Source organism: Chrysemys picta, chromosome 5 (genome assembly GCF_011386835.1).
Source record: "Chrysemys picta bellii isolate R12L10 chromosome 5, ASM1138683v2, whole genome shotgun sequence".
In the NCBI taxonomy this organism is placed as follows: domain Eukaryota; kingdom Metazoa; phylum Chordata; order Testudines; family Emydidae; genus Chrysemys; species Chrysemys picta.
The window spans coordinates 116570570-116597567 of record NC_088795.1 but is presented as its reverse complement, the minus strand read 5'-3'; the positions used below and the strand labels follow the sequence as shown (position 1 = coordinate 116597567).

Genomic DNA, 26998 nt, shown 5'->3' with positions numbered 1-26998 from the left:
CTGAAAAATTATTTGAAAGGCAATGGCTAAAGACATTTATACTAGCCTGATCCTATGAGCAGTGAGCCTATGAATACTACTTGTCTGGATGACCTGATGCTTGAGACGTGGGACACATACTTTAGATCCCAAGAAACTGTATTCACTAATGTATTATTCATATGGTCCAGGAGAATTACAAGCCTTTACAAGATTTGTTTTGGTCACTTCTTCACTTTTTGAAGTAATTTCACACAGGAGAAAAAAGATTGATACGACAGGCCAGATTTTCAAAGACTTGCTTTGTTTTAGTCACATCAAAAGAGTAGTTAGAAATACGGATGGGCAAAATTTTTCAACCAGAACTTGTTTCAGTGAAAAATACAGATTTGGTGATAGTACAACATTAGCAAGTTCATGTCAATTTCATGAAACTCAGTTAGAAAACATACTCAAAAATTTGTGAACAAATAGAAAGTGTTTTAACAGTTTTGAAATGAAACATTTCAAGTTTTTGATTTGAATCAACTTTCTGTTTTGAAATTTCCTTGGATTTTATTTAAAAAATTAAAAAAAACATTTAAAAATGTTTGAAATTTAAATGTATTTTTAAAACTTTTTGAATCCCCCAATATTTAGAGAAAAAAATGGTTTTGGTTCAATTCACACAGCTCTCGTTAGGACTTTATGTGCCCTCCAAACCCACAAGATGCTTTAATATGATTTTCAAAGGACATTGCCAAACACTCAGATAATGGATGATTTCCAACAGTCATTATCAAAATTCTAGTGAAGAGCAGAAGCAGGGATTGGCGCAAGATCATTATCTATAGTAAATGAGTGAAGATAGTGTTTAAGAAAGAAGTTAAGGCTTGATCCTGCCAGATGGTGAATGTCTCTTATGACGTGCTGAGCACACTCAGCTCCCACTGACTTCACTGGGTTCTGTTGGGTGCTCAGAAAATCAACCAACTTATTGAGATAGCCAAATACGGATTTAAGGAACTAATTTTAGGAACACATTTTTGAAAGTTTTGGCCAGCCCGTGTGGAACTGATACAGTAATTACAGTTACATAAAAGACAACATTGCTTGTTCTTAAACTCATGTCATTTGCTGTTTTTATATCATGCTTATACAGTTTTTGGCAAGTGAAATAATTAAATAATTAGAGCTGAGCAGCGACATTCAAAAAAGCTAACAAAATGTTAGGAACCATTAGGAAAGCGATAAGACAGTAAATATCATAATGCCACTATATAAATCCATGGTATGCCCACACCTAGAATACTGTGTGCAGTTCTGGTTGCCCCAACTTAGAAATATGTATTAGAACTGGGAAAGGTCTAGATCAGGGCAATAAAAATGATTAAGGGTATGGAACAGCTTCCCTAGGAAGAGAGATTAAAAAGACCGGAACTGTTCAGCCTGGAAAAGAGACAACTGGAGGGATATGATAGAGGTCTATAAAATCATGAATGGGTGGAAAAAAAGGTATTATTTACCCCTTCACATAACGTAAGAACCAGAGGTCACCCTGTGAAATTAACAGGTGGCAGGTTTAAAACAAACAAAAGGAAGTACTTTACATAACGCACAGTCAACTTGTGGAACTTGTTGGCAGGGGATTTTGTTAAGGTCAAAAGTACAACTGGGTTCAAAAAAGAATAAGTTCATGGAGGATAGGTCCCTCAGTGGTTATTAGCCAAGATGGTCAGGGATGCAATCTCATGCTCGGGGTGACCCTAGACCTCTGACTGTCAGATGCTGGGACTGGACGACAGGGAATGGATCATTTGATAATTGTTCTGTTATTTTCATTCCCTTAGAAGCATCTGATATTGGCCACTGTCAGAAGACAAGAGATTGGGCTAGATGGACCTTTGGTCTGACCCAATATGGCCATTTTTATGAGGTTAAATCCAAGAGTGATAAAAAGTTGTTGTCACCACTTTATCCAAAGTATTTTAAAATAAAAATACAGCTTTAAAAATTACTATTGCAGCTGCAGGGATTTTCCCTCAAGGTCTGTTTTTGTCTTCAGAGCCCAATCCTATGAACTATGGAGTGTCCTCAATGCCCAATGAAATTAGAGGGTGTAGAGAGCACTGAACACCTCTCAGGAGGCAGTCTCCTGAAGTGATGAAGAGAAGTTTGAAATGCCTCCAGACTGAGAAATAAAATTTTTTATCCTGTGTCTGTATAGGAAAAGGTTACAAGATCACATGTGATGAAGACATCACAATTCCTACAATTTTAAGCTAATAAATTTAATGCATAAAACAATGAATGTTTTTGACATCTGTTATTTAAAAGATATTATGGCTTTGCCTCTTAATTTTCTTGTTGCAAATACTATATATACCTAAACCTCGCAGCTCAATCTGAGCAGCTGTCCCCGCAAACAAAGATGTGAGCAGATAAACATAGAATTTTGCCATCTGTCAGTAGAAAAGGACTGCAGGGACATGTTAAAAGACTCTCAGTTGCAGACTCCTGGAGAAGAGAATAAGAAGTCTTCATTGGACCATAACAGTTTTCAGTTTTTCATCGTAGCAGAATATAGCCAGAGAAAAAAAGTTTAAAAAACTTACGTTATTTAGAAATGGGTAGCTAATCCACAAAGTTTGTGTAATAAAGAGGGAGCAACAAATAACAGTTTGGAAAACATTAGAGCCACACTTTTTTTGCACTGCAGTGATATGATTATAATGTAGTATTCAGATGTGCACATCAAATACTCCTTGCATATTTCCATATAATGTACTGCTTTCCATTTTAAACTTAATTTTGACTTTCCCTCTAACTTTCCATTCTTAAAGTAGTTATCACATTGAAACCAATTTAAGAAATCGATACAAACAAATTACTCTACTTTCAATATTCTACAATGAGGATAGGAACCCATATAATATTTTCAATTATGCATTTGCTTTAGAATCTTAACTCCACGTTTTAGTGCATGGGTCAGGCAAGTAGCTATCTTACTTTACTAAATTTAACTACAGGGATTGATGGGGGAAATTTTGATATTCAAACTAATTATTAGGTGACATTTTGGAGAATTGACTGCCAATTAATTTTCAATAGCTATGAATATTTTACACATTTTCTCCAAAAATTTTTTAACATAAAACTGTTGTGAAAAGTATAAAATATGTATAAATAACTGCCTCTTCTTGTTGCTTTATAAAACAAATGATTGAAAAAATGCATGGAGCAATCATACTAAAATTTAAACAGATTGAATGGATTATTCATTTTGTTAAGATGTTTCAAGCATTGATAAGGTTTTTTTAAGTCATGCTATAAGAACAAAATTAAAACACCCTTAACCAGGAAATGACTATGAGGCTATTGACTCTGTAATGAAGTATGGGTAGATGCTGTAATTCAGAGAACAAAGCTGACTGAAGGAGCTGGACAAAGAGAAAGTTAAGGAAGACCATTCTTAAATTCCTGACTTATTCTCTCTACCTTTGTGAATGAGAAAGGCATTACTGGTCAATTTCATGAATAATCTTAGAAGAAAATTAAAACCCAAGTAACTCTGTTTTCATGTACATACATCTGATTTCAAATTGTAAGGAAGCTCTATCAACAAAAACAAACCGACAAAAACAGCAGTATATGTTGCCTTCAGTATAACTAAGATGTATTTTTGTCACGAAAAAGTAGAATTTTTCATTAAGCTAAATTATGTATTTCCCAGTACAACATGAAATCACTAGAAAAATGTTAGTATATAGATGAAAAACCAAAGAATTTCAATCACTTTTTAGCTGCTGAGATCTACATAGTGCCTTTTTAAACAATTAACACTCAGGGCATGACCTATGATGAGGGGTTAGCAGAAACACAGGATACATATAATACAATCTAGCAAAAATGATCATGGACTACATTAAATGAGAGATGTGCCTGAGCTACACAATTCAGATCTGGCTGCCAGAAGGGCAGTCTCCAAGTGAGACCTCAAGAAGCAGAAATGAGGGTACAAACACGGGGCACCTTGAATATCCCTACAAGAAAAATCTGAAAAAAGTGCGATTTTTAGGAGAAAATTGCCCTGACAAATGTACACAATTATGGTTGGATTTTCAAAATCACAAAGCATTAGCCTAATTCCACTGAAGAAAATGGGAGTTCTAGTTACTTCAACGGGAGCAGAGTTAGGAAGCACAAAGTACTTTTTGCAAATCCTTACTCTTTACGGGTTGACCCAACACCAAGTGAAGCCGATGAACAGACTCCCACTGATTTCACTGAGGATTGGATCAGACTCTTAGGGCTTATTACTGTGAGCAGTCTAACTGAAGTCAATGGCAACAGTGAGCTGGGCAAAAATTTTTGGTGAATGATAAATTTACCAAAAAATGAAGTTTTGGCCAACGAAAATATGAGGAAGTTGTTTTAAAAAACAAGTCAAAACAGTTCATTTCAACATTTTCAAAATGAGCCATTTTGACATTTAGTTTCAAATCGATCGGTTTCATTTAGAAAATGTCATTTTGAGTCAACATTTCATTTTTAAAATGTCTTCATTCAACCAAGATGATTTTCCCCCCGATTTTTTGGTTTTGGTGAGAAAAACCAGTTTAGATTTGGTTTTTTTGGATTTTTCAGTTTAGCCCCAAAACCAAAACATCAGTTATTCACTCACCTCTAAGGAGTAGAAAAGGTTCAAAGGACTGGGATCTTTGTATTCAGTTTACATTTCAAAGGTGTTCTTAGTAATCAAAAGGCTAAAGACCTCCCCCACTCCTTTTAAATGCAAGATTTAATTAGCTGGGTCAGTGTTTATAACAGTTTCCAGATCTCTCACATAAATTAAAATTCATGCAAAGAAATGTAACTGGTGCTACTTGGTAAAAGATGTCCTATATGCTACTCTCACTGAGAATAAATGTCTAGCAGAAACAGTACACATTTTACATCAAGTATTTTTTCAGTTATAAGTAGACACAAAAAGCAATTTTCAGAAATTAAAAAACCCCACCACTTATTCTAAATCTCATTACCCAGAAAGGACTTGTCCAATTAGCCTCAGACTTTCCAGAACAATTCTCCTCTGGACAACAATTAGATGTGAAAAACTTCTGCTTTCTTTTCCCTAAAACATTTTCTGTTTGTGTCCACTTAAAATGGTAACAGGCAATTATGGTGTCACTACTTTGGCTTTGTAATTGTGAATCCCGCTTTTATCATGTTATCACAGGGTGGGATGACCCTTTAAGGAAGCTGGGTTTAGTCCCCACCTGTGATTAACTAGTTGCATCCCAGCTGGTGAGATAAAAGGTCAACAAGCAGCTAATTTACAGGGAGAAGGGATGCTCATGCAGGAGACTCAGGAAATAACCTGATAAGGAGGGCTTGCCACACCAGCCAGATGAAAGGCCTGGCTGGGGATACCTGCTAGATAGGCAGCAGCAAAAGACCTCAGAGACAAAGGCATTAGGAGGGCCAAGACCTGGTTTACCTCTTTTGACCAACATTTAGCTGTGTTTGAACAATAAAGGCATCCCTGGGGAAAGGGACAGAAATATTGTCATTGGTGGTAGATTCACTGATGCACTGTCCAGTGAACTGGCCCACCAGCTTGCCTGAAAGTAGGGAAACAGAAACAGGGTCCTTTGCCATGTTTGGAGAGACCTTGCTACACATGTAGCACTGCAATAAGTATATGGCTGACAAAGCAGACAAAAGGTTTGATGTAAACAAACTGGAGAGAGTCCAGAGGAGAGCACCAAAAATGATAAAAGGTTTAGAAAGCCTGACTTATGAAGAAAGGTTAAGAAAACCTGGTATGATTAGTCTTGAGAAAAGAAGACTGAGGAGGGACTTTATAAGTCTTCCAGTATCATAAGGGTAGTTATACAGAGGACGGTGATCACCTGTTCTCCATGTCCACTGAAGGTAGGAAAACTAGTAATGGGCTTAATCTGCAGCAAGGGAGATTTAGATTAGACACTAGGAAAAGAACTGTAAGGATAGTTAAATTCTGGAATAGGTTTCCAAGCGAGGTTGTGGAATCCTCGTCAATGGAGATTTTTAAGAACAGGTTAAACAAACACCTGTCAGGGATGGTCTTCTAGATATACTTAGTATTGAAGTCCCTTTGAGCCCTACAGTTCTACATTTCTATGATTCTATCCAAAATCCCATTTGACTGAAGTGAATGGGAGTCTTGGTATTGACTTCAATGGGTACTGAATCAAACCTCAAGTCCCCATTTATCATCCATGTTCATAATTTCTTTGAAGGTCATCATTCATTTTTTGGGAGCATAAAACTCTCCTTCTCTAAGTCCCCACTGTGACATTATATACCTTGGGGGAGCATACTGTAACCCCAAATTCCTCATTTTCATATAATCATAATCTTACATATAAAGCATGCCTTGTAAGGTATCAGGGGAAAGGTTATGATCTGCTGAAAGTCATTTCTCTATCCATACATGTGTATCATTAATGCATATGAAGTTATGAGAATTGTGTTGTATGGTGGTCACTAAAACATGCTGTAAGTTGGGGAATCAGCCAGATATTAGCTCCCCAGAGGCAACAGCAAGGGAAGTAGCCAATGCCCGGGTGGGGTGTCAAACAACCCATCGACAGCCATTGTCCAGCAAGGGAGCTACAAAGCAATGACTCACCTGCATGAGGCCACACCAGGGGAATTGCTCAACCTTGCTTGGAGAGACTCAGGGCTAGTCTACACTGGCAACATTAAAGTACTGCCGCAGCAGTGCTTTAATGTGCCTTGTGTGGTCGCAGCGCTCTAAAAAAACCACCCCTGCGAGGGGCGTGGCTCCCAGCGCTGGTGCACTCTCTATACTGGCACTTTACCGCGCTGAAACTTGCTGTGCTCACGGGGGTGTTTTTTCACCCCCCTGAGCGAGAAAGTTGCAGTGCTGTAAATTGCCAGTGTAGATAAGCCCTCAGCAATGCCTCCCAGACATGCCTGGACTTGTGCTCCCCAAGCACATGGACTGAGGGTATAAAACAGACAAAGTAGACACATACTACTGGGCTCTTCTCCTGCACCCAAGTATGCTGCAAGCAACCAAAACCCTGAGAAGAAGATAAGATTCCAACACAAGAGATTGGCCCAGGTTTAAGGAACAAACCTGTATATTACGGACTGCAATATCCAGTGGGGTGAGAAAAACTGCTTAATCTAGTTGCTGCCCAGTTTAATAGGGTTGAGAGTTTAGACTGCGTGATTATATTTTATTTCTTTTGGTAACTGACTCTGACTTTTTACCTATCACTTAAAATCTGCCTTTCATAGTCAATACATTTGTTTAATTGTTTATCTTTACCAGTGAGTTTGTATGAAGTGTGGTGCAAATCTGGTTTGACAAAGGCTGGTGTATATCCACTTTCCATTGTTGAAGCGGTGAACCAATTAATAAATTTGCACTGCCCATCTTGAGCTGTGCAAGACGGTATATTCCTGGGGTACAGTGCTGGGAGCTGGGGGGATTTGGCTCTGGTGCCTTTCTCTGTGTGATTCGTGAGTGGCTCTGGGAGCATTCACGCAATCCATCTGGGTGTGGGGGCTCCACATGTGGTTGTGCTGAGTGATCACAGCGCCTGGAAAGGTTGCTGCTGGTGACTAGTAAGGCATTGTGAGAGACAGCCCGGGCTGGGGAGACTTCAGGGTGCACAGTCCCAGGCAGCATCCTGGTCCCAGGCTGCACCCTGGGGGGATCCCGTCACACCCACCTTCCCCACCAGAAATAAGCTATTGTTCATAAGCCCACAATATAATAAATATTTTCCTCCTCATTTTCCGTTAAGTGGAGCTTCAGCAGAACATACATTTACAACTGACACACCGAAATGCATCAAAAGGAGGTGCAGGTTTCATTCCACTTCACAACAAAGAAAGTTTCACAATGACCCAATGATAAACTATTAATTCAGTTATCATACAGTTAATTGTGCATGGTGTGTACCTGAATAAAAGGGAAAAGAAGTCCCACTGAGAAGTTGGAGAGCCAGTTGACTGTCCCAGCTATCACAAATGCGGCAGGCTTTTGAGACTGCTGAAAAAACTCTCCAGTTAAGACGAATGGAATCCCACCTGAAATGTAACAGCCAAGAAATGGTTGGTTTAATAAACTCTAATGCCTAAAGCTGTGGTAGCAATCAATACGGAAATGTCAAAAATTCACAAGCACTGAGATCTGTGACATCAATCAACGTCTGGTGCAGCTCTCCATCTCTATTCTGGTGTGAAGTTATAACAGGTAGACCTTGAACACTAGGATTTATTATTCCACATGATTTATTGAAACTTTAATTTTAAAGGGCTTGGCTTTCCCCTCCATTATACCAGCTTTATATGAGTATAACTCCTTTGTGGAGTTACAGTGACGTAAAACTGGTAACAGAATGGATAATGGAGCCCAAAGTGTTTACGAATTTAATTTTAAGTTGATAACATGGGAGCAGTTTAATTCCTGTTCTTACTAAAACAGTCAAAATGCTGCAGATTGAGGGATATTCTGTAACAGATTTTATGTTAAACATTAATATTTAGACAGGTGATTTAGAAATATACTTTAAAAAGAAAGATGAGGTATTAAATAACTGCATAATTATTCACATTTTTGTAACAGTGAAGCTGGAAATGATGAAAAAGCAAATAATTACTACTCTGTTTAGTATGCTTTCATTGTTATTTATTTAACACACACACACACACACACACACACACACACACACACACACACACACACACACACAATATTAAAAAGTTCTTTTAATTCTAACCCCTTTGGAAACTCCATTTTTCCATAATACCCACAAATTTAAAAAACAAACCCTATTATATGTTATATCCATTCTCTGTGTTGTCTCCCACTATGTTTCTACCTGATCTATCTTTGTCCTGTAGATTGTTAGCTCCGTGGGTGGAGACTTTATCTTCATTTGGCTGCTGCATAGCACTGAACACACTTGTCAGTGCTTAAAAATGATATACCAAGAAACTGCTACAATACAGTAACTGGTACATTTAAAATACATATAGTATCAACCATATTATGAGCACTAAGAGATAACCCTTTGCAGACATATAAAGGGACATATAGAAGAGATAGGGCACGTATGTCTTCACTACCGGCCAGATCGGCGGGCAGTGATCAATCCAGTGGGAATCGATTTATCGCACGTAGTCTAGATGCGATAAATCGATCACTGAGTGCTCTCCTGTTGACTCCTGTACTCCAGCTTGCGAGAGGCGCAGGCAGAGTTAACGGGGGAGGAGCAGCAGTCGATTCACCGTAGCGAAGATCTAAGTACGTCAACTTCAGCTACGTTATTCACGTAGCTGAAATTGTGTAACTTAGATCGACCCACCCCTCCCCAGTGTAGACCAGGCCTGTAGGAAGACCTGTCTCTGCCCCAAAGAACTTAAAGTCTAGTGAAACAATGGACACATGGAAAGAGGGGAATGGGATGCAAGAAAAAGCCATGTGACTGATCAGTAAAGTTCAGCATGCATCATATTAACTATTAATATAATTTTTTCATCTTACAGTACCTGAAAGCCCCAACTGAAATTGAGGCCCTATTGCACTAGGTCTGTACATACACACAGTAAAAGACAGTCCCTGACTCAAAGAGCTTACTGTCTAAATGGACAATACGAAGGGGACAGAAAGGTAGCATTGTTACCCCCATCTTACAGATGGGGAAATGAGGTACCAAGCCACTAAGTGCTATTACTTCAAAGCTACCCATCCTGTCCATATTCTACAACTAAAAAACTGTATTTATCTCTACGGGGAATTAGTAGCGTGCACTGGCTTTTCAGTACAGCACTTTGAAGATATAGAATAAAGTGCTATGTAATGGCTCAGTAGGAGTATCTCTTATAGTGTATATTATGAAGCACAGGCAACACACTGTCTCTTAATCCTTGGTGGCTTGCACAGAGAGATTTCCATACTCTTGGAACCTGGGTTCAACTTCTAGGTTCTAGCAGGCAAGAGAACAACTGCACCTGTCATGTCAGCATCTGTTTCAGTTCTTGACATGCCATGTGAGGAAGCTGTTTGCCAGAGAATTTGCCCTGTGGAGAGAGGAAGTGATGCACTGCATACGCAGAAACCATAGAATGAGAATTTATTTATAATCATTTATTCTGTCATGCCTTTGCTGTAGGACAATCTACAGAGGTGTTGCTGTTCTTGTCAGCATAATCAAAGTGTTATTCTAGATCCACTTGAGAAAATACACATTGTATAAGAGAGGAAAAGAGCCAAAGGCAAAAAGAAAGAGAACAGAAGGACAGAAACATATCACAAAGCATAAATGTTATGGAAACAAAAATGTATCTGTGCTACTTGAAAAACAGCCTCTTGAAAAATCATGTGTGCTTTCTGGATACATATTCAGCATCAATAAGCCTGTGCTTTTCATGAGTCACCAGTATCACAGAGCTCTTGAATGTAATTAAAAAAGAATCTTAACTAATGTAATTAAAACTGTGTCCAAGAGATTTTCTAGAAGTCAAGAAAAGGGAGAGTGGTGCTGTGGAGCCTTTCCAAAAGTTTTTTTTTGGGGGGAAAGGGGGTTGTGGGGAGAAAGGGGATATTAGAAATGGCACAGACAAGTGGTTCCATACTTCAGGAGGATATAGCCAACCATTTCTGAAAGCCACTGACTAGCCAACATAGAGAGGATATGCTACTGCAGTGGGATGATGTCAGAGATTGCGTGAGAGAATGAATCAGCCTCTGAGTGTGTGAGGGAAAGTCTGACTTAGCTGAAGGATAGGGCAGTTCTGAAGAAAACCAGGAGGCTGGGTTAAGACAGATTCTGTGATGCAAAGCCTTAAAACAGGACAAGGCTTATGCTGCACTAGGACATGAGGCATGGGATGAAGGTGTCTTCCAGGAGTCAGTACATGGTACATCAAATTGTGGTGAAGGATCCACTGCAAAATAGAGCGAAATGAAGCAGGGATTGAACCAGGGGGCACCATGAAATAATAACCTTTGAAAAAGGGGTCTGGCTCAGGATCCAATGGACTTGCAGTATGAAATCTAGAGCAAAAGGCAGTGAGATACAGGTCAAAATCAAGACGTCCGAGGAGTGACCAAACTAAGGCACTGTACGTATAGGTAGGATTTAATGTACAAGTATAGGAATATGAATGGACAAGATACACAATCTAGACATGTACAGCATTAAAATCGACTGTTTATTGTTGGCTCCATTTGCACCTCCAACAGCTTATCTGTATCAATCAATGTAGATGAAAATTACACCAACATCTATGACAATTAAACTTTAGAGCAGCATTTCCCTGACTTATGAAAACAGCCTCCCTTAGGGAAAATGAAATCACCTCTCCCCATTAACCTAACCAAGGTCCACCCAAAATAAGTGGTCTGTTGTGACAACTGTGACTCAGAGCAGGCTGTGCAGATTTTCATAATCTTCCTCTCCTTTCTTGCATGCTTTGGTAAACACTGAAACAGTAAATAATGTTAACATTTAAGTCTCATCTTTGGCATCTGAATCTGTAGTACCCATTGAAGTGAATGGGGCAGCATACACCTCAGATTTAATGTTTCAGGCTCTCTGCAAACTCAGGCAGTCATCACTGCCATTGGTTACACTTAGATGACACTTTCAAGGTTTTCTCCACAGCAACTAGAGATTAAGGCAGATTTTTAAAGGTATTTAGGTGCCTACGAATGCATGCAGACAGGCACTTCTGAAAATCCCCACTGGGTGCCTATCTCTTTTGCATGACATGCCCCCTAAATACCTTTAAAAATCTGGCCCTTAATTCTTTTTTGAACAAAAGCACAGTCTCTGGAGAACCACTGAGATACATGCCCTAGTCCCTCAACTGATCAGTTATACCTACAATGGGGCCTGCCTCACACTTAAGCAGCATTTCCTAGGGAATTGCATTCAGTTAAAAAAAAAGAGAAAGGAAAACACTATTTTCTTTGTTGCAATTTATGGTTCTATAAATCTGGGTACTACTCTTGGCTCTCTCACATCCTTGAGAAAGTTGCTTAACCTTTCTGTACCTCAGTTCTCCCATCTTAAAATGAAGATGATCCTGAATGTATGGTCACATTTGCAGGGTAACTGCACCTTTACTCCCTGCTCCGTGGTCCACGCCAGGAGTGCCCAGTCAGGTCTCAGGTTTCTAGCCTGTCTCTGGGCAGGGAATTTTGTCCCACTCCCTTCTAAGAGGGGGAGTTTTAAGGCTTCACAACTTCCTGCCTTACACTGGGATATCTACAGAGAGCCAGTCTGCCTAAAGACCAGTGCTTGTGCTTTGCTTTCCCTCCAAGGGCTATGATCAGTGTATTGCCAGCAGTCACAAGCCACCACACAGCTAAACTAGCAGATATGTTCTTAAAAGGTAAAAGCATTACAGAGAAAACATAATAAAAACAATAAACAGATGTAAACACACACTGAATATCCCAGGAATCACCCATCAGTCTTAAGGGGCCCTAGTAAGCCAGTATTTCCAACCCTCACACAAGGGTTGGGGCCCTCCTTGGATAGAAGGTCCTGTCCGCTTGTTGGATCAGAAAGGAGGCCCTGAGTCAGTTCAGTCTTTTTTATAGCAAAAGCTCTTTCTGTCATGTGACTGGGACCTGGGCAATCATGCCTAGTGGGCAGAGCAGGAATCAGGTCTAATGATCAGAACAAGATTCAGTACCCAGGAATCGGAGCCCAGGTCAGCACTGGAGCCAGATGACAGAGCCAAGAGCCACAGCCAGAGTCAGGAGTTGGAGCCCAGGGTCAGAACCAGGTTACCCAGAGTGAGGAAAGGCTGGAACAAGGCAGGAGCTATCACAGCCATGGGCAAATGCTTTAGCAGCCACTCAACTGAACTGCTGCAGATGCTGGGCTTAAGAGCCAGTGTGCTGACTTTTCCAACCATTCAGGCAGCATAGCCAACCAGGCAGCCTCCTACAAGCCAGCTGCAATTGTTAGATGCCTGGAGACTGGCTCTGCAACAGGCCTTGATTCCTGACACTTTCTTTGTCTGATGGTCTCTGGAAAACTCAGTTTGAACCAGCATACGCAAACCATCCCACGGAGTGATACATCTCTGGAGGTATTTACAACCTAAGTGATTCACCTTAATCACCCCTCACCCCCCCCCGCATTGTTTCTGGTTCCTGCAGGAGCTGAGATAACCCTCCCCCCTGGAGTTGCAGACAGTCGCTAGCCCACAGTGATACATAACCCAGAGGTGTTGCATGCGGTTGCAATATCTGTCACAACTACGTCCTAGTGGGGGATGTGAGACTTAATCAGTGTCTGTAAAATATAATGAGATTTTTGGATGAAAGTTGCTATTAAATGCCAATTATTATTATTCCTGTGATATTTGTAACTACACTTCCGTACCAAAAGAGGTTCAGCTTAGATTCGGTATTCAAATTTTGAAAGTTTATGAAAACTGAACCTGCCAAACAGAAGGAGGTGCAAATGTGGTCTTCACACCAACCAGGTGAATCATCTTGGCAAGTGTACCAGTGAAAGAAAAAATGTAGAACGGACATCGTAGGCAAACTTAAGTTTTAGAAGCTCAGTGGTTTAAGTTTTAGAGTTTCCTTGGATTGTTGTGATAAAGTTTTCTTTATCAGGTTTCAGAGTAGCAGCCGTGTTAGTCTGTATCCGCAAAAAGAAGAACAGGAGTACTTGTGGCACCTTAGAGACTAACAAATTTATTAGAGCATAAGCTTTCGTGGACTACAGCCCACTTATTCCATACAAATGAGTGAGTGTCCTCATTCAAGTGTCCCCTTCCCCATCACTAACGTGAACTGAAAATTTCTGGCCTATGTTCACGTATGATTTTTGTTATTGGAAATAAATGATAAATAAAAACAGCCAGTCTGACCAGTTCACAGAGGTGCCACAGCTGTCTTGAAACACATGATTGTGAGATCTTGCAACTTCCATTGCGTGTATTTACGTGGGCTGGCATTACAGATTCAGCACACATCTAAATGATGTACTTTCCCACTGAGAATGAGCCATACATGAGCATCACCATCAGAAGGCTGTACACATGTTTTTCAGTAAAATAGCTATTTTTTGGTACTGACCATAAAAACAAACAAACGTACATTAGGAAACTTTCCTGTAGGAGTTTTTCAGCAAGGCAGCTTCTGAACATGAATTTACATAGCTAATGCACCGACCATAATTATTGTGGTGATTCACTTTTATTACTTTGTCCTTTTCAGAGTAGCAATGAATATAATAGGAGGAGGAATTTTTAACACACTGTGATGTCTTAATGAAAGACTAATATACCTGTTAACCTGCTACCACCTTTACAACTTACAAATCTCTTATTTCAGTTGTAATATATTACGGGTCAGATTTATAAACACCTAAAAATGTGTGCGTGCACACAATTTGGCAGACAACAATGTTTGTGTATTTTTGTGCAATATTTATTTGCATACATAATTACCACAATTGCAGTCAATGTAATTCATTCACAAATGCCCACTTACTCATCCAAATAGTCAGTTATGTATGCAACTGATATTACAGCACAAAAATAAAAAAATAATTAAAAATGGCAATTTTATCAATTTAGACATACAAATGCACATGAATTTTGCATATGCAACAGCATGCATTTAAAAATATATAAAATATGAATCTACAATAAAATTGTGTTATAAAGATAAAAACTGTGCAGTCTTTAATATTCAGTTAAATGATACATTTTCAGATAAATGCTGCTTAGTAGGAGTTGATTAATGTAATGTAAAACCTAAATCTCTCTTTCAAAGGCTTTTAAATACAGGAGCAAATTTTTGATCATAGAAAAGATGCAAAGTGAGCAAAATCTTGAGATCCTTACTCTGTTTTTACTCAGTCCTTACTTTGGCACTGAAGTCAGTGGAGTAAAAGTAGGATTTATGGGATGAAATTAAGAAAGAATATTTAAACTGAGTATCAAGGAAATCTATTGCTTTGGTGAATAGTCCCAAGGAAAGGGTAGAAACTCCATCTCTTTTGCAAGACTAAAGAGAATGGTATTCCTTGTGAAAAAATTTGCTATATTTTAGTTGTGGCCATGTAGAAGGAGTATGAAATTTCAGGGAGTTATAAATACTTGCAATTTTTTCCCCTGTGTCTGTCTGGATTAAGTGAGACGGTAGAAGGGTATATCAAAACTACAAATAAAACCTCATAACACTGAGTCTCAGAGTCTGAGTCAATTGGCTAGGGCTGTTGGACTAAAAATAGATGTTAGGGCTGGTGCTAGACCCACCCCCCTCATGGGGTCTACACTGATCACAAACATCTACATTGCAATTGCCCAAATCCCATAAGCCTGAGTCAGCTGAGCTGGGCCAGCTGCGGCTGTGTCATAGGTCTTTCACTGCAGTGTAAATGTACTCGCAGAGTCTTCCAGGGATGGGAGGCCAACTAGGAGACCACTCAATGTCAGTGAAAGACTTCAGAATTTGATGCCCAAACAATGGAGGACCAGAGGGGATTTAGTAATGGAAAGGCATAAAGAATGCTCCATTTGATCAAAAAACACATGGAGTCAGAGGAAAAGTGATGGAGAGCAGGACAAAGTGGCAGAGGAAAAGTTTCTGGATGAATATCTACACCATGATCTTGAGCAGAGGGAATGAGAGATCGAATTTCACAGGGACATGTTCTGGTTCACATGGATTTGCCTCAACAGTACCATGCCCTACAACTCATGCCCAACAATGACAAAGAGCCAGCCAATGAGCCATTCACCATCCAGCCACTCATGGATCCTCACAGCATCAGCAATATCAGCTGCACTCTATACCTTCTCCAATTTGAATGTCAATAAAGGGAAAGAAGAAGGAATCTTTATTTCTTTAATGTGTGCATAAACACTACATATGATCTCCAGGCAACAGCTCAATTCACTATACAACACCGTTAATCAACAACCCCTGTGTAAACCTTCTGCAAGTTGTGAATGAAAGTGTACAAGGCATCAATCATGGCTTTTGTTTTTAACAGACCCAGGACCACTAATAGTTGCATTTGGTAGTTGTCTGTAAGCAGACCACAAAGCATCATTGTTGGCAATCCATTTAATCTCATATACAGTGATTGGGATATCTTGTGTGCTTTACATGTGTGGTGGTAACTGTCCAAACAAGACAGTAAGCAGCACCCTCTTGATTTCAGTCAGTCAAAGGCACATTCCACCATGATTCTGCATGTGCTCAGCATGTAGTTAAACTGCCTCTTGTCCAATTTGGCGCCTATCAAGATAAACATTTATCAACTAGGGCAGCAGTTTACCTAAAAATCACAGCACGACTGTTGGGGGGAACAATGTACCAGCTTGCCCACCTTGACACAAGCCAGATTTCTGGTACACCCTGGCATCATGCACTCAATTCAATGTTGGTGTCCATCAATATGCCATGGTGGTCCACAAGGCCTGTGTAATGATGGAGTAGTATCCTTTCCTGTTAATGTACTTGCTTGTTTGAAATGGCATGCATAGGCTAGAGATATGCCATCAGTCACACCTGCACAGTTCAGGAACACCATCCATTCAAACCCTGCAATTATTTCAGGAATATTTCCAATTTTTACAACCTGGGGGTAGGGGGGGAAGGGGGACAGGTAGAACAGCACAGCATTAATTGTTTGGCATACTTCCATGATTGCTGTGCCAACACAGAATCATATAACTAGAAGGGACCTCGAGAGGTCATCTAGTCCAGTCCCCTGCACCATGGCTTTGCTGACCCCGAACTGATTACCAACAGATCTAACACAGTCTGGTGTAGCCAGCATCCACAGCACAATAGCAGCACGCTTCTGGACCGTTATAGGACCTTTCATCTGGGTGTTCTGCCTCTCAAGGGCAGGAGCAAGCTCCTTATACAGCTCATGTGGAAGTCCTGGACTCACTGCTGGTTTCCCATGTTTGCATCACAATGTGGTCCTAACAATACGTGCTTGTGGTCCTAGTCTAGCAGCACGTGTGTGCGCGTGTGCCCATATGCAAAGGGGATCTCCCCTAAAAAGCAGAATCCACTCAGTCCACTCTATCACTTCATGGTCCTGGTCTTTTGTTGTTGTTCTGCTTGTAAGCTGCTGCCTGTGTCTTCTCCGGGCCAAAAATAGTCTCAGAAACACCCACCATGGTCTCTTGGCAGCAGCTTCAGCAAAGGCATGAAAAAGAAACATTGCCTCCACACAAAAAAAACAGCAGCTGTTGGTTATTAAGGTGAGTAGGATTCAGACCTTTGGCACAGAACAGCACAGCACCACACCAACTTGGGTCCTGCCAGGAAATGAACTTCCTGGGCCAAGGCTATTTCTTCCCACAATCCCCAGAGTGGACAGGCATGTTGCCCCATAACACCCTGCAATTGTGAGCACAGAAGAGTGTAGTGAATTGTGGTGCAATGTATCTCGGGATATATACCCAGATAATTGTATTGTTTATCATGACCAGATACAGTGCTGGTGTGGACATGGGGCATGACAGCAGCATGCTTATATCAACATATGGTCATGCTGAAGTGGGTTTGGCTACCATACACTGAATAGCCTGCAATTGCTGAACCTGTCATTAGCATGCAGTGAAGACATGGCCTAAGAGAAAACTGGATAAAGCGCTGAAAAAGTGTATTGTAGGAAACAACCCTGCCCCAGCAGCAGAGGGTCTAAATGACCTAATATGTCTTTTCCATCTCTGATTTCTATTAATCTATACATGGAGCAAGAATTTTGCAAAATATTTAACTAGAGTTTTGAGATAATCTGACAGGTTACAGAACATCTCCTTAAAGTGTAAATTCCATTTGACAGAATAATGCTCAACAAATAACAGTGTAGCACATTCAAATGCAACAGTGGTATTGCCTAGCTAATCCTATTTAGGAAATTAGGAGCAGAATGTGTGACAGAGATATAACACTGCTTGGCTTCATGAACAGAGACACTGTGATCATCTTTGTGGATTGAACTTGAGACCTTCAGTCTGTACTACTTGACTTTTTCAGAGTTAAGTATCTATCTAAAATGCACCTCATCAGTATTTTGGTTTAAAGTGGCATATCTATAACAAGTACAAATGACAATTAGGACATAATGTCCAAAAAACAGAGACCCTCCTAAAGCTTTCCCATCACTCCAACCCATCTACTCATCCTGGCCTCTTTCCTCCGTTGGTTAGGAGAACAGAAAGGCTTTGTGCCATGACCTGAAGGTCAACAAATTCAGGCTCTGATGAACTGCTGGTTGAAGTGAATTCCACACGACAGGGCCTTGTCTTCAGACCCTCATCAATAAATCAGGGGACATGTCAACTGATCTTATATGCCAGATGCAAACAAAACAAAGCACAGGGGCAGCCCCTCAACTAGTGTAAATTGATGTAGCTCCACCAACTAATATCAGTTGAGGAGCTGGCCCCAGTGGTCTTTATGAACCAGCCCATTTAAATCTCTATCTGTTGACACAATAATATTACCAAGCATCCTGAAGTACATAATTACTACTAGTCACGTACAGAACTACATTCCAGAAAATAAAATATAGTTAAAGCTGCTACAATTGATAATCTTGCATTATTAGTTTTTATCTGTCACAGGTCTGCTCTTTATCAGGATAACAATGAGGAGTCCGGTGGCACCTTAAAGACTAACAGATTTATTTGGGCATAAGCTTTCGTGGGTAAAAAACTCACTTCTTCAGATGCATGGCGTGAAAATTACAGATACAGGCATAAATATATATTGGCACATGAAGAGAAGGGAGTTACCTTACAACTGGAGAACCAATGCTGAAGGCCAGTTCAGTTAGGGTGGATGTGGTCCACTCCCAATAACTGATGAAGAGGTGTCAATACCAAGAGAGGGACAATTGCTTTTGTAGTGAGCCAGCCACTCCCAATCCCTATTCAAGCCCAAATTAATGGTGTTAAGTTTGCAAATGAATTGTAGCTCTGCGGTTTCTCTTTGAAGTCTGTTTTTGAAGGTTTTTTTGTTGAAGAATGGCTACTTTTAAATCTCTTATTGAATGTCCAGGGAGATTGAAGTTTTCTCCTACTGGCTTTTGTAATTTACAATTCCTGATGTCTGATTAGTGTCCATTTATCCTTTTATGTAGAGACTGTCTGGTTTGGCCAATGTACATAGCAGAGGGGCATTGCTGGCACATGATGGCATATATCACATTAGTAGATGCGCAGGTGAATGAGCCCGATTGTGTGGCTGGTGTGGTTGGGTCCTATGTTGGTGTTGCTAAAGTAGATATGGGGACAGAGAAAGCAACGGGGTTTGTTACAGGGATTGGTTCCTGGGTTAGTGTTTCTGTGGTGTGGTGTGTAGTTGCTGGTGAGTATTTGCTTCAGGTTGGGGGGGTCTGTAAGTGAGGACTGGCCTGCCTCCGAAGGCCTATGAGAGTGCGGAATTGTTTTCCAGGATAGGTTGTAGATCGTTGATGATGCGCTGGAGAGGTTTTAGCTGGGGGCTGTACGTGATGACCAGCGGCGTTCTGTTATTTTCCTTGTGGGGCCTGTCCTGTAGTAGGTGACTTCTGGTTACCTGTCTCACTCTGTCAATCTGTTTCCTCACTTCCCCAGGTGAGTACTGTAGTTTTAAGAATGCTTGATAGAGATCTTGTAGGTGTTTGTCTCTGTCTGAGGGATTAGAGCAAATGCGGTTGTATTTTAGGGCTTGGCTGTAGACAATGGATCATGTGGTGTGTCCTGGATGAAAGCTGGAGGCATGTAGGTAAGTATAAGGTCAGTAGGTTTCTGGTATATGGTGGTGTTTATGTGACCATCACTTATTTGCACTGTAGTGTCCAGGAAGTGGATCTCTTGTGTGGACTGGTGCAGGCTCAGGTTGATAGTGGGGTGGAAATTGTTGAAATCCAGGTGGAATTCTTCAAGGACCTCCTTCCCGAGGGTCCAGGATGTTATTTCAGAGGATCTTTTGTTTAACATATATTTTAGTTTGGTACTCAGAAAGTGTATTAATTTAACAGCATATAGAAAGTCAGTCCTGGGAGCATTATTAATGTTACTGGTGCATAACCCGAATTAACAAAACTCATCCCAGAGTAAATAAATAAATTAACCGATGGTGCGAACAAAAGTACAAACTGATATCTTGTGCAATAACTCCATTAGTATAAATTTTAGGTTTTTAATTCTATGTACTTTGTTCCTAAGTGGTTTAAATATATAATTAAGTACAGATACAAAACCATTAGATGAGGAAAAAATTTGAATAATCTTTTTATGCCCGTTAGGGAATTTTTTTTTTCAAACACATATTCCTTTTGCTTTCTTTTAATTTGCAAAAATTAAGAATACCATTAATGTGAATCATCTGATGATTTTTCTCCACTGAACAAAAGTTTATCCTTCCTTGAGTAGTAATTACTGTGTTTTGATATATACTCAGTTCCAAAAGGCAGTACTCTCAAGCAGAATTTTCAGAACCATAATTTACTGGCTGCATTTTTCTTTCTGCTAATTGTTTTTATAAAAGAAAAGTACACTCTGCAACAAAAGAACCCCAGGAATTTCAAACTGATTAAAATTTTACCTTTCTTGGTGCTTCTCCGATTAAATACATCTGACCTCCTGGATACCTAAATGTCATTTTAAACATGGTTCCTTTATAGTTTCCTCATCCTCTGTCACTGCTGAGAACACTAACTTGCTCATTGTCACTCAGGCTTGTAATGGTTGGGGGAGGGGTCATCTTTGACTTTCCCAGCTCCCTCACCCCATACTTCTATGCCATGTCCAAATCTTGTTGCTTCTTCCTACGTAACATTTAAAAGACCCGTTCTTTTCTCTCTTTCCATACAGCTGAAACACTTATCCAAGTCATCATCATTTTTTATTTTAATTACTGTAAACTTTTTCTCTCTGGTCTCCACAACAACCACATTGCTACCTCTAGTTAATTCAAAATGCAGCTGTCAGTCCTTGCCAGTCATTTTGATCACGTCGCCCACCTACGACATCTTTGGCTCATTCTACTACCTCCACTTTTACCACTGCATCAAATTCTAGCTCCTTGTTCTCACCTTCAATATGTCTCGTAAGTCTGCTGTTCCCTCCGTATCTGTTCATCTCTGACAAGTATTTCAGGATGATGATTTAAAATAAAATCTCTTATCTGCTCTAATGCAGTAACAATCTAACAGTAAATTGTATTTCAGAACAGATTCATGGTGACATGGGAGATATAAATGTTTTGGATAGAGTTCCTCTACACTTTAGACCATGACTTTGGAATAATCAAAGCAAAGACAATCTTTGAATAACACAATGTACGTTTTACAGAAGATCCAGTGAATGCCAAGATAAGACATTCAGCAGCTTAGGCTCAGGTCCAACTCCCAAGGAAATCAACTGGAATTTGTCCTTCAACTTCAGTTTTGCTAGATCAAGCCCTTAGTACTTTGAGGCCTGCAGCCTTGCTGCATCAGAAATCTAATCATTCTTCACCAGAATACCCTCAAGCCTGAAAATTCCTTATATCATGGCATACTAAACACACTAGAATGTGTTAACTTGTATTGTGTATCAAGGGGACCGGGCTATTTCTGAATTTTAGGAGTCAAAACAAAAATTAGTACACAGTCAAAAATCCAAATGACCTCAGCTGGAATTTTGGATGCATAACCACTGTGTGATTGGTTCTTTCAGTAAAATTAAAAGACTTGGTACACAACAGAAGGAGATTCGAAGAGGGGTAACATGATATTTTTAAAGCAACCTATTATTATTATTCTTTAGTATTTGTATTGTGATAGCAACTAGAAGCAGAAGTTATAGATCAGAACCTAAGTATATAGCTGCATTTTTAAAAACCGAACGGAAAGAATTACAAAACAAACATGCAGCAGCCGAGTCAGGAATTAATTGTAGTAGTCTTAACAATATCACAATGAAATGCCTGTGAACTTAACATCAAGGTGGTTGGGAAATCTACACAAAGCTGGATATAAATAATTATCTATTTTGGTGCTATTAATCAAGAGGAGATATATTGACTTTTCCTTCACCATTACAATTATGTACTTTGACTAAGGCACAAAACATTATTCAGATATATACTCTTGTCTTGAACTACATGTAAAAACTTTATTTTAAACACCTTAACTATATTCTCAAACTCCCTGTGCCATATCAAAATCCTAATTAGAATCTGTCTTTTCATTCACCTGCTTGAACATACAGTAAATAATTTCTTTATTGAACTACATGGCTACAAATTATTATTAAAGTAGAATTACTTTTACACTTTTAAGTTTCAGAATCTGATAATAATTACTTCAGCTAATCCTTAGTTTATTATGAGCAAATGGACTTTAAGGACTAAAGAAGCTTCTTATAGTTACACCTTTAAACTCTATTACACAGTTGGATTATCTATTACATTTCTATCTTGCAACAGACTGCAATACCAGGAATTAATGACTTACAGGTGTGACAACTTGCGGCATAAATGCACAATATTCTTATAGTCCTATCTTATAGTCCTATCAGAACATTTTACAAATCCAGCTAAATTAGGTTCACTACTTCCCTTGATAACATACTGAAAGAAAAATCAATCAGGCATGAGTTCCCTGTCATGAATTCATGATGATAGTCCATTAGCAATAAATGTTGCTGGCTGTGAACTACCTTTCCTCCGAAACTGTCTTAAAAATTGTATGTGATATGTAAGGCTTCCCTGGTAAAATATTTTAACAATAACAATCATAATAAATAATAATCATCAATTATATTGTCTTATATTTATAATAGCCTCTTTCATCCTAAAGGATCCAAAAGGGTTTACAAACTCTGGGCCAAACTCTAACTGAAGTTGGGATCATAGGATCTGGGTTTTCTGTGTATATTTAAAATAGGCAAGACACTGAGGCTTTCTTGTTAATGACTGCCTGAAGTCATTACAATTTTGTGGACTCTAGGGGTTCAGACGTGCACCGTGTACTCTGGGGAGTAAGTAATGCGGATGGCCCAGAATGGCACATGATTTGAGTAGAGCAGCAGAGATGCTGGTGCTGTGCCCAATGGCCAGGCTGAACACTGCCACTGGAGGGAGGAGGGAATGAACAGAGAGCTTGAGGCCTTCCCCCCATTCACGACGATGTCCCATCCAGAAAATGGATATCAGCAGCTAAGGCCCCAACAGAGGATTTAAGGGTTCCTTTTGATGGAGGGATGAGGGTTCACAGTGTCTCTAGGAAATGGTGCAGGAGAAGGGGAAATGGCAGGTCTTCAGAACAGAGGATCCTACCTCGTGATGTGAAGAAACAGATTGACAGAGCCAGAAGGGTACCCAGAAGTCACCTACTACAAGACAGGCCCAACAAAGAAAGTAACAGAATGCCACTAGCCGTCACCTACAGCCCCCAACCAAAACCTCTCCAGCGCATCATCAAGGATCTACAACCTATCCTGAAGGACGATCCCTCACTCTCACAGACCTTGGGAGACAGGCCAGTCCTCGCTTACAGACAGCCCCCCAACTTGAAGCAAATACTCACCTGCAGCTACACCACACAACAAAAACACCAACCCAGGAACCAAACCCTGCAACAAACCCCAGTGCCAACTCTGTCCAAATATCTATTCAAGGGACACCATCAGAGGACCTAACCACACAGCCACACCATCAGGGGCTCATTCACCTGCACATCTACCGATGTGATATATGCCATCATGTGCCAGCAAAGCCCCTCTGCAATGTACATTGGCCAAACCGGACAGTCTCTACGCAAAAGAATAAATGGACACAAATCTGATATCAGGAATTATAACATTCAAAAACCAGTAGGAGAACACTTCAACCTCCCTGGTCACTCAATAACAGACCTAAAAGTGGCAATTCTTCAACAAACAAAACTTCAGAACCAGACTCCAACGTGAAACTGCAGAACTGGAATTAATTTGCAATCTGGACACCATAAAATTAGGCCTGAATAAAGACTGAGGAGTGGTTGGGTCATAACAAAACCTAATTTCCCCCATACTAATTTCCCCCCTACTGTTACTCACACCTTCTTGTCAACTGTTTGAAATGGGCCACTCTCATTACCACTACAAAAGTGAAAACGACAAGGAGTCCTTGTGGCACCTTATAGACTAACAATTTTATTTGGGCATAAGCTTTCGTGGGCTAAAATGCACTTCATCAGATGCATAGAGTGGAAAATACAGTAGGAAGATTTATATAGCAGTACATGAAAAGATGGGAGTTGCCTTATCCCGTAGTGGGTCGAGACAAATCAATTAAAGTGGGCTATTATCAACAGGATGAAAATTCACTTTTGTAGTGGTAATAAGGGTGGCTCATTTCAAACAGTTAACAAGAAGGTGTGAGTAATATTAGGGGCAAATTAGCATGGGAAATTTAGTTTTTTTAGTTCTTGTAGTGACTCATCTACTCTCAGTCTTTATTCAGGTCTAATTTGATGGTGTCCAGTTTGCAAATTAATTCCAGTTCAGCAGTTTCTCGTTGGAGTCTGTTTTTGAAGTTTTTTTGTTGATTTTTCCTCGCTTGGTAGCCTACTTTTATTTGAATTGTCTCGTTAGACTGACCTCCCACTTGGTAAGGCAACTCCTATCTTTTCATGTGCCTTGTATTTATACCTGCTATTGTATTTTCCACTCCATGCATCTGATGAAGTGGGTTCTAGCCCATGAAAGCTTATGCGCAAATAAATGTGTTAGTCTCTAAGGTGCCACAAGGACTCCTTGTTGTTTTTACACATTTTGTATGTTCTGAAAAGGTTTGGATGGCATCTACATTCTGGATGTTCATACAAACTGAATCTTTTACTAGATCCCTGAGGAAATTTTGCTGGATGCCCGTTCTGTTGGAACATAACCGATCCTGATTCTGTCCTCAGTGAGTGAATATCAGTAGTATGGCCTAACCAAAAGCTAAACACTCTATAGACATACATAGGTGACAGGGAGTTGGGGTGGAGGCTGAGGTGATGTGGAAGGTCAATACAGCTTGCAGATCAGTGTGTTGGCTCAGTGTGACCATACTTTTCTAAGAAGGCTGCATAGATTTGGTTGCTTCAGTGTCTGAGAGGGTAGCTGGTGAGCCATTGTAGCTCTGTTTGCTTTAGGACATCCAGTCATTCCAAAATGAAGTGGTCAGCAGGAGCTGGATGAGAATCCTGTAGATCTTGGAGGGCTATTGATTGCTGGGTCAAACATACTCTGTCAATCAATCCCTTACCCATGTACTCATATTTCTGGATAAGTGCTGGGCCTTCCCACCTGACTGATTCTGTATTTTTTGCCACACAACTCCAACTGGTGCTTATTTATTTTGTGTTATAGGAAATAAGTTCCCAAGAAAATACATTCTTGTCCTTAGGGACATTTAACAATGCATCTTAAAACTCATTACATTTTAACCCTTAAGTCCTAGTGCAGCCTAGAGAGATCATCCTTGCTTAAGTTAAAAAGAAATGTGCTGAAAAGTAAGTAAAGAATAGGTTTTGGGGCCAAAATTTTGGCTTGATAACAATAAGGCTTAGTAAAATATGAGTGAAGTGAGATAATTTAGGAGATAACCTTGGGTTATATGGTAAATATATTTTTGTTTTTAATTGGCTTTAGCAAGTTTTGTAGGGGAATTTTTGGATGTTTTGGGATAAGGGTAATCGCAGAATTTGCATTGACACAAATGATAATTAGACTGATGTTTTATGTTAATAGTCAATAAAGAAGATAGTTGGGTTTGGGGTACAGAACATTAAATATGGCAGCGGAAATATAGATATGATAACAGGCAGGCTTAATTAATTAACAGGGCACTATAATTGATTATAAAAAGGCTAGTAATTTTAGATTAGTATACATCATTCATTAGAGAAAGGATTATATACACATTCTTCTCATCCAAGGACTGATCACCCCCGGAAGCACCATTTTGAAATGTGAGTATAAATGCAGTGTACGGTTATATTGTAACGTCTGTTTGCTTTACCTAATTATTTTATTTTAAATGAAGTCTTTAATTCAATTACTTGTTGTGTCATTCACTATCCTCCACTAAATTAAATGATCTGTAACTGCCCCAGAGGCTCAAACCTTAAAGAGTTCAGTTTGGTCCTATTAATTGGGAACAAATAAATCAAGGTTACACTAGTCAACTGTCTTAAACAAACAGAGGAAGACTGACCTTTAATATGTGTGTGTGTGCACATGCGCGAGAAAGAGAATTATAGCCTGCTAATGTTAGTAGTACAACAATAATGTTGTGTGGTAACTATAAATACATTGCTTTATTCATAGTCTACAAAAGAAAATGTTTGTTCACCATATACATATACCAGTGTTGTAGGCTGTGATTTGCAAAGCCACCAATCTAATTTGAACACCCAATTCCCAATAGCTATAATGGGAGTAGGGTGTCCAAACCCCACAGGCAACTTCTGAAAATCTTCACCATAATCTTTTAGGGATATGCAAAATTCTAAAACAACAAATGGCTACATTTTTTTCTAACTTAGCAGTGGATTTCTAATGTCTTGGAGCTGAGAGTCATTAACAAGCAATTAACCATCATTCAGGAAAACATATAGTTCAAGGCTAATGTTCTTTTCAAGTATTGCAGTAATCACAATTTGAAAGCTACAATTTTAATTGGAAATGAAGATCATTTTCCACAATCCATTGTTAAAAGGGGGAAAGTTCATAAGATTTCCTGCTGTGGAGGTCCCCAAGTGTCATCTCCAGTAATTCTCCATATCTGACAGATACAGATGATTATAACCTTTCAGTTATTGTAGACCCTCATCTTTCTTTTGAAACCTTTACCAATTGCAAAGGACCAAAACTGCATCCCTGGTGGAACTCTATGAAAGTCAACAGGCTTACACTGTAGGCTCAATGTAGATAACTTCTAAGCGCATATTCAAACCAAATTAAAAGTGTATTAATTCTGAGATGTCAGTAATAATGTCTTATT

At 39.6% G+C, this 26998-nt stretch overlaps 1 protein-coding gene across 4 annotated transcripts in view; it reads right to left on the bottom strand.

Annotated features, from left to right (window-relative positions):
- The window catches only part of SLC2A9 (solute carrier family 2 member 9), a 241514-nt gene that overhangs the window by 28828 nt on the left and 185688 nt on the right, over nt 1-26998 (bottom strand). For all 4 annotated transcript variants that reach the window (XR_010601572.1, XM_024106864.3, XM_024106865.3 and 1 more), the window contains one exon: nt 7943-8070. Coding sequence is in view for 3 of the 4 variants with exons in the window: in XM_024106864.3 (XP_023962632.2) it covers nt 7943-8070 (128 nt within the window). In the remaining variant the exon portion in view is untranslated. The remainder of the gene's footprint in view (nt 1-7942; nt 8071-26998) is intronic.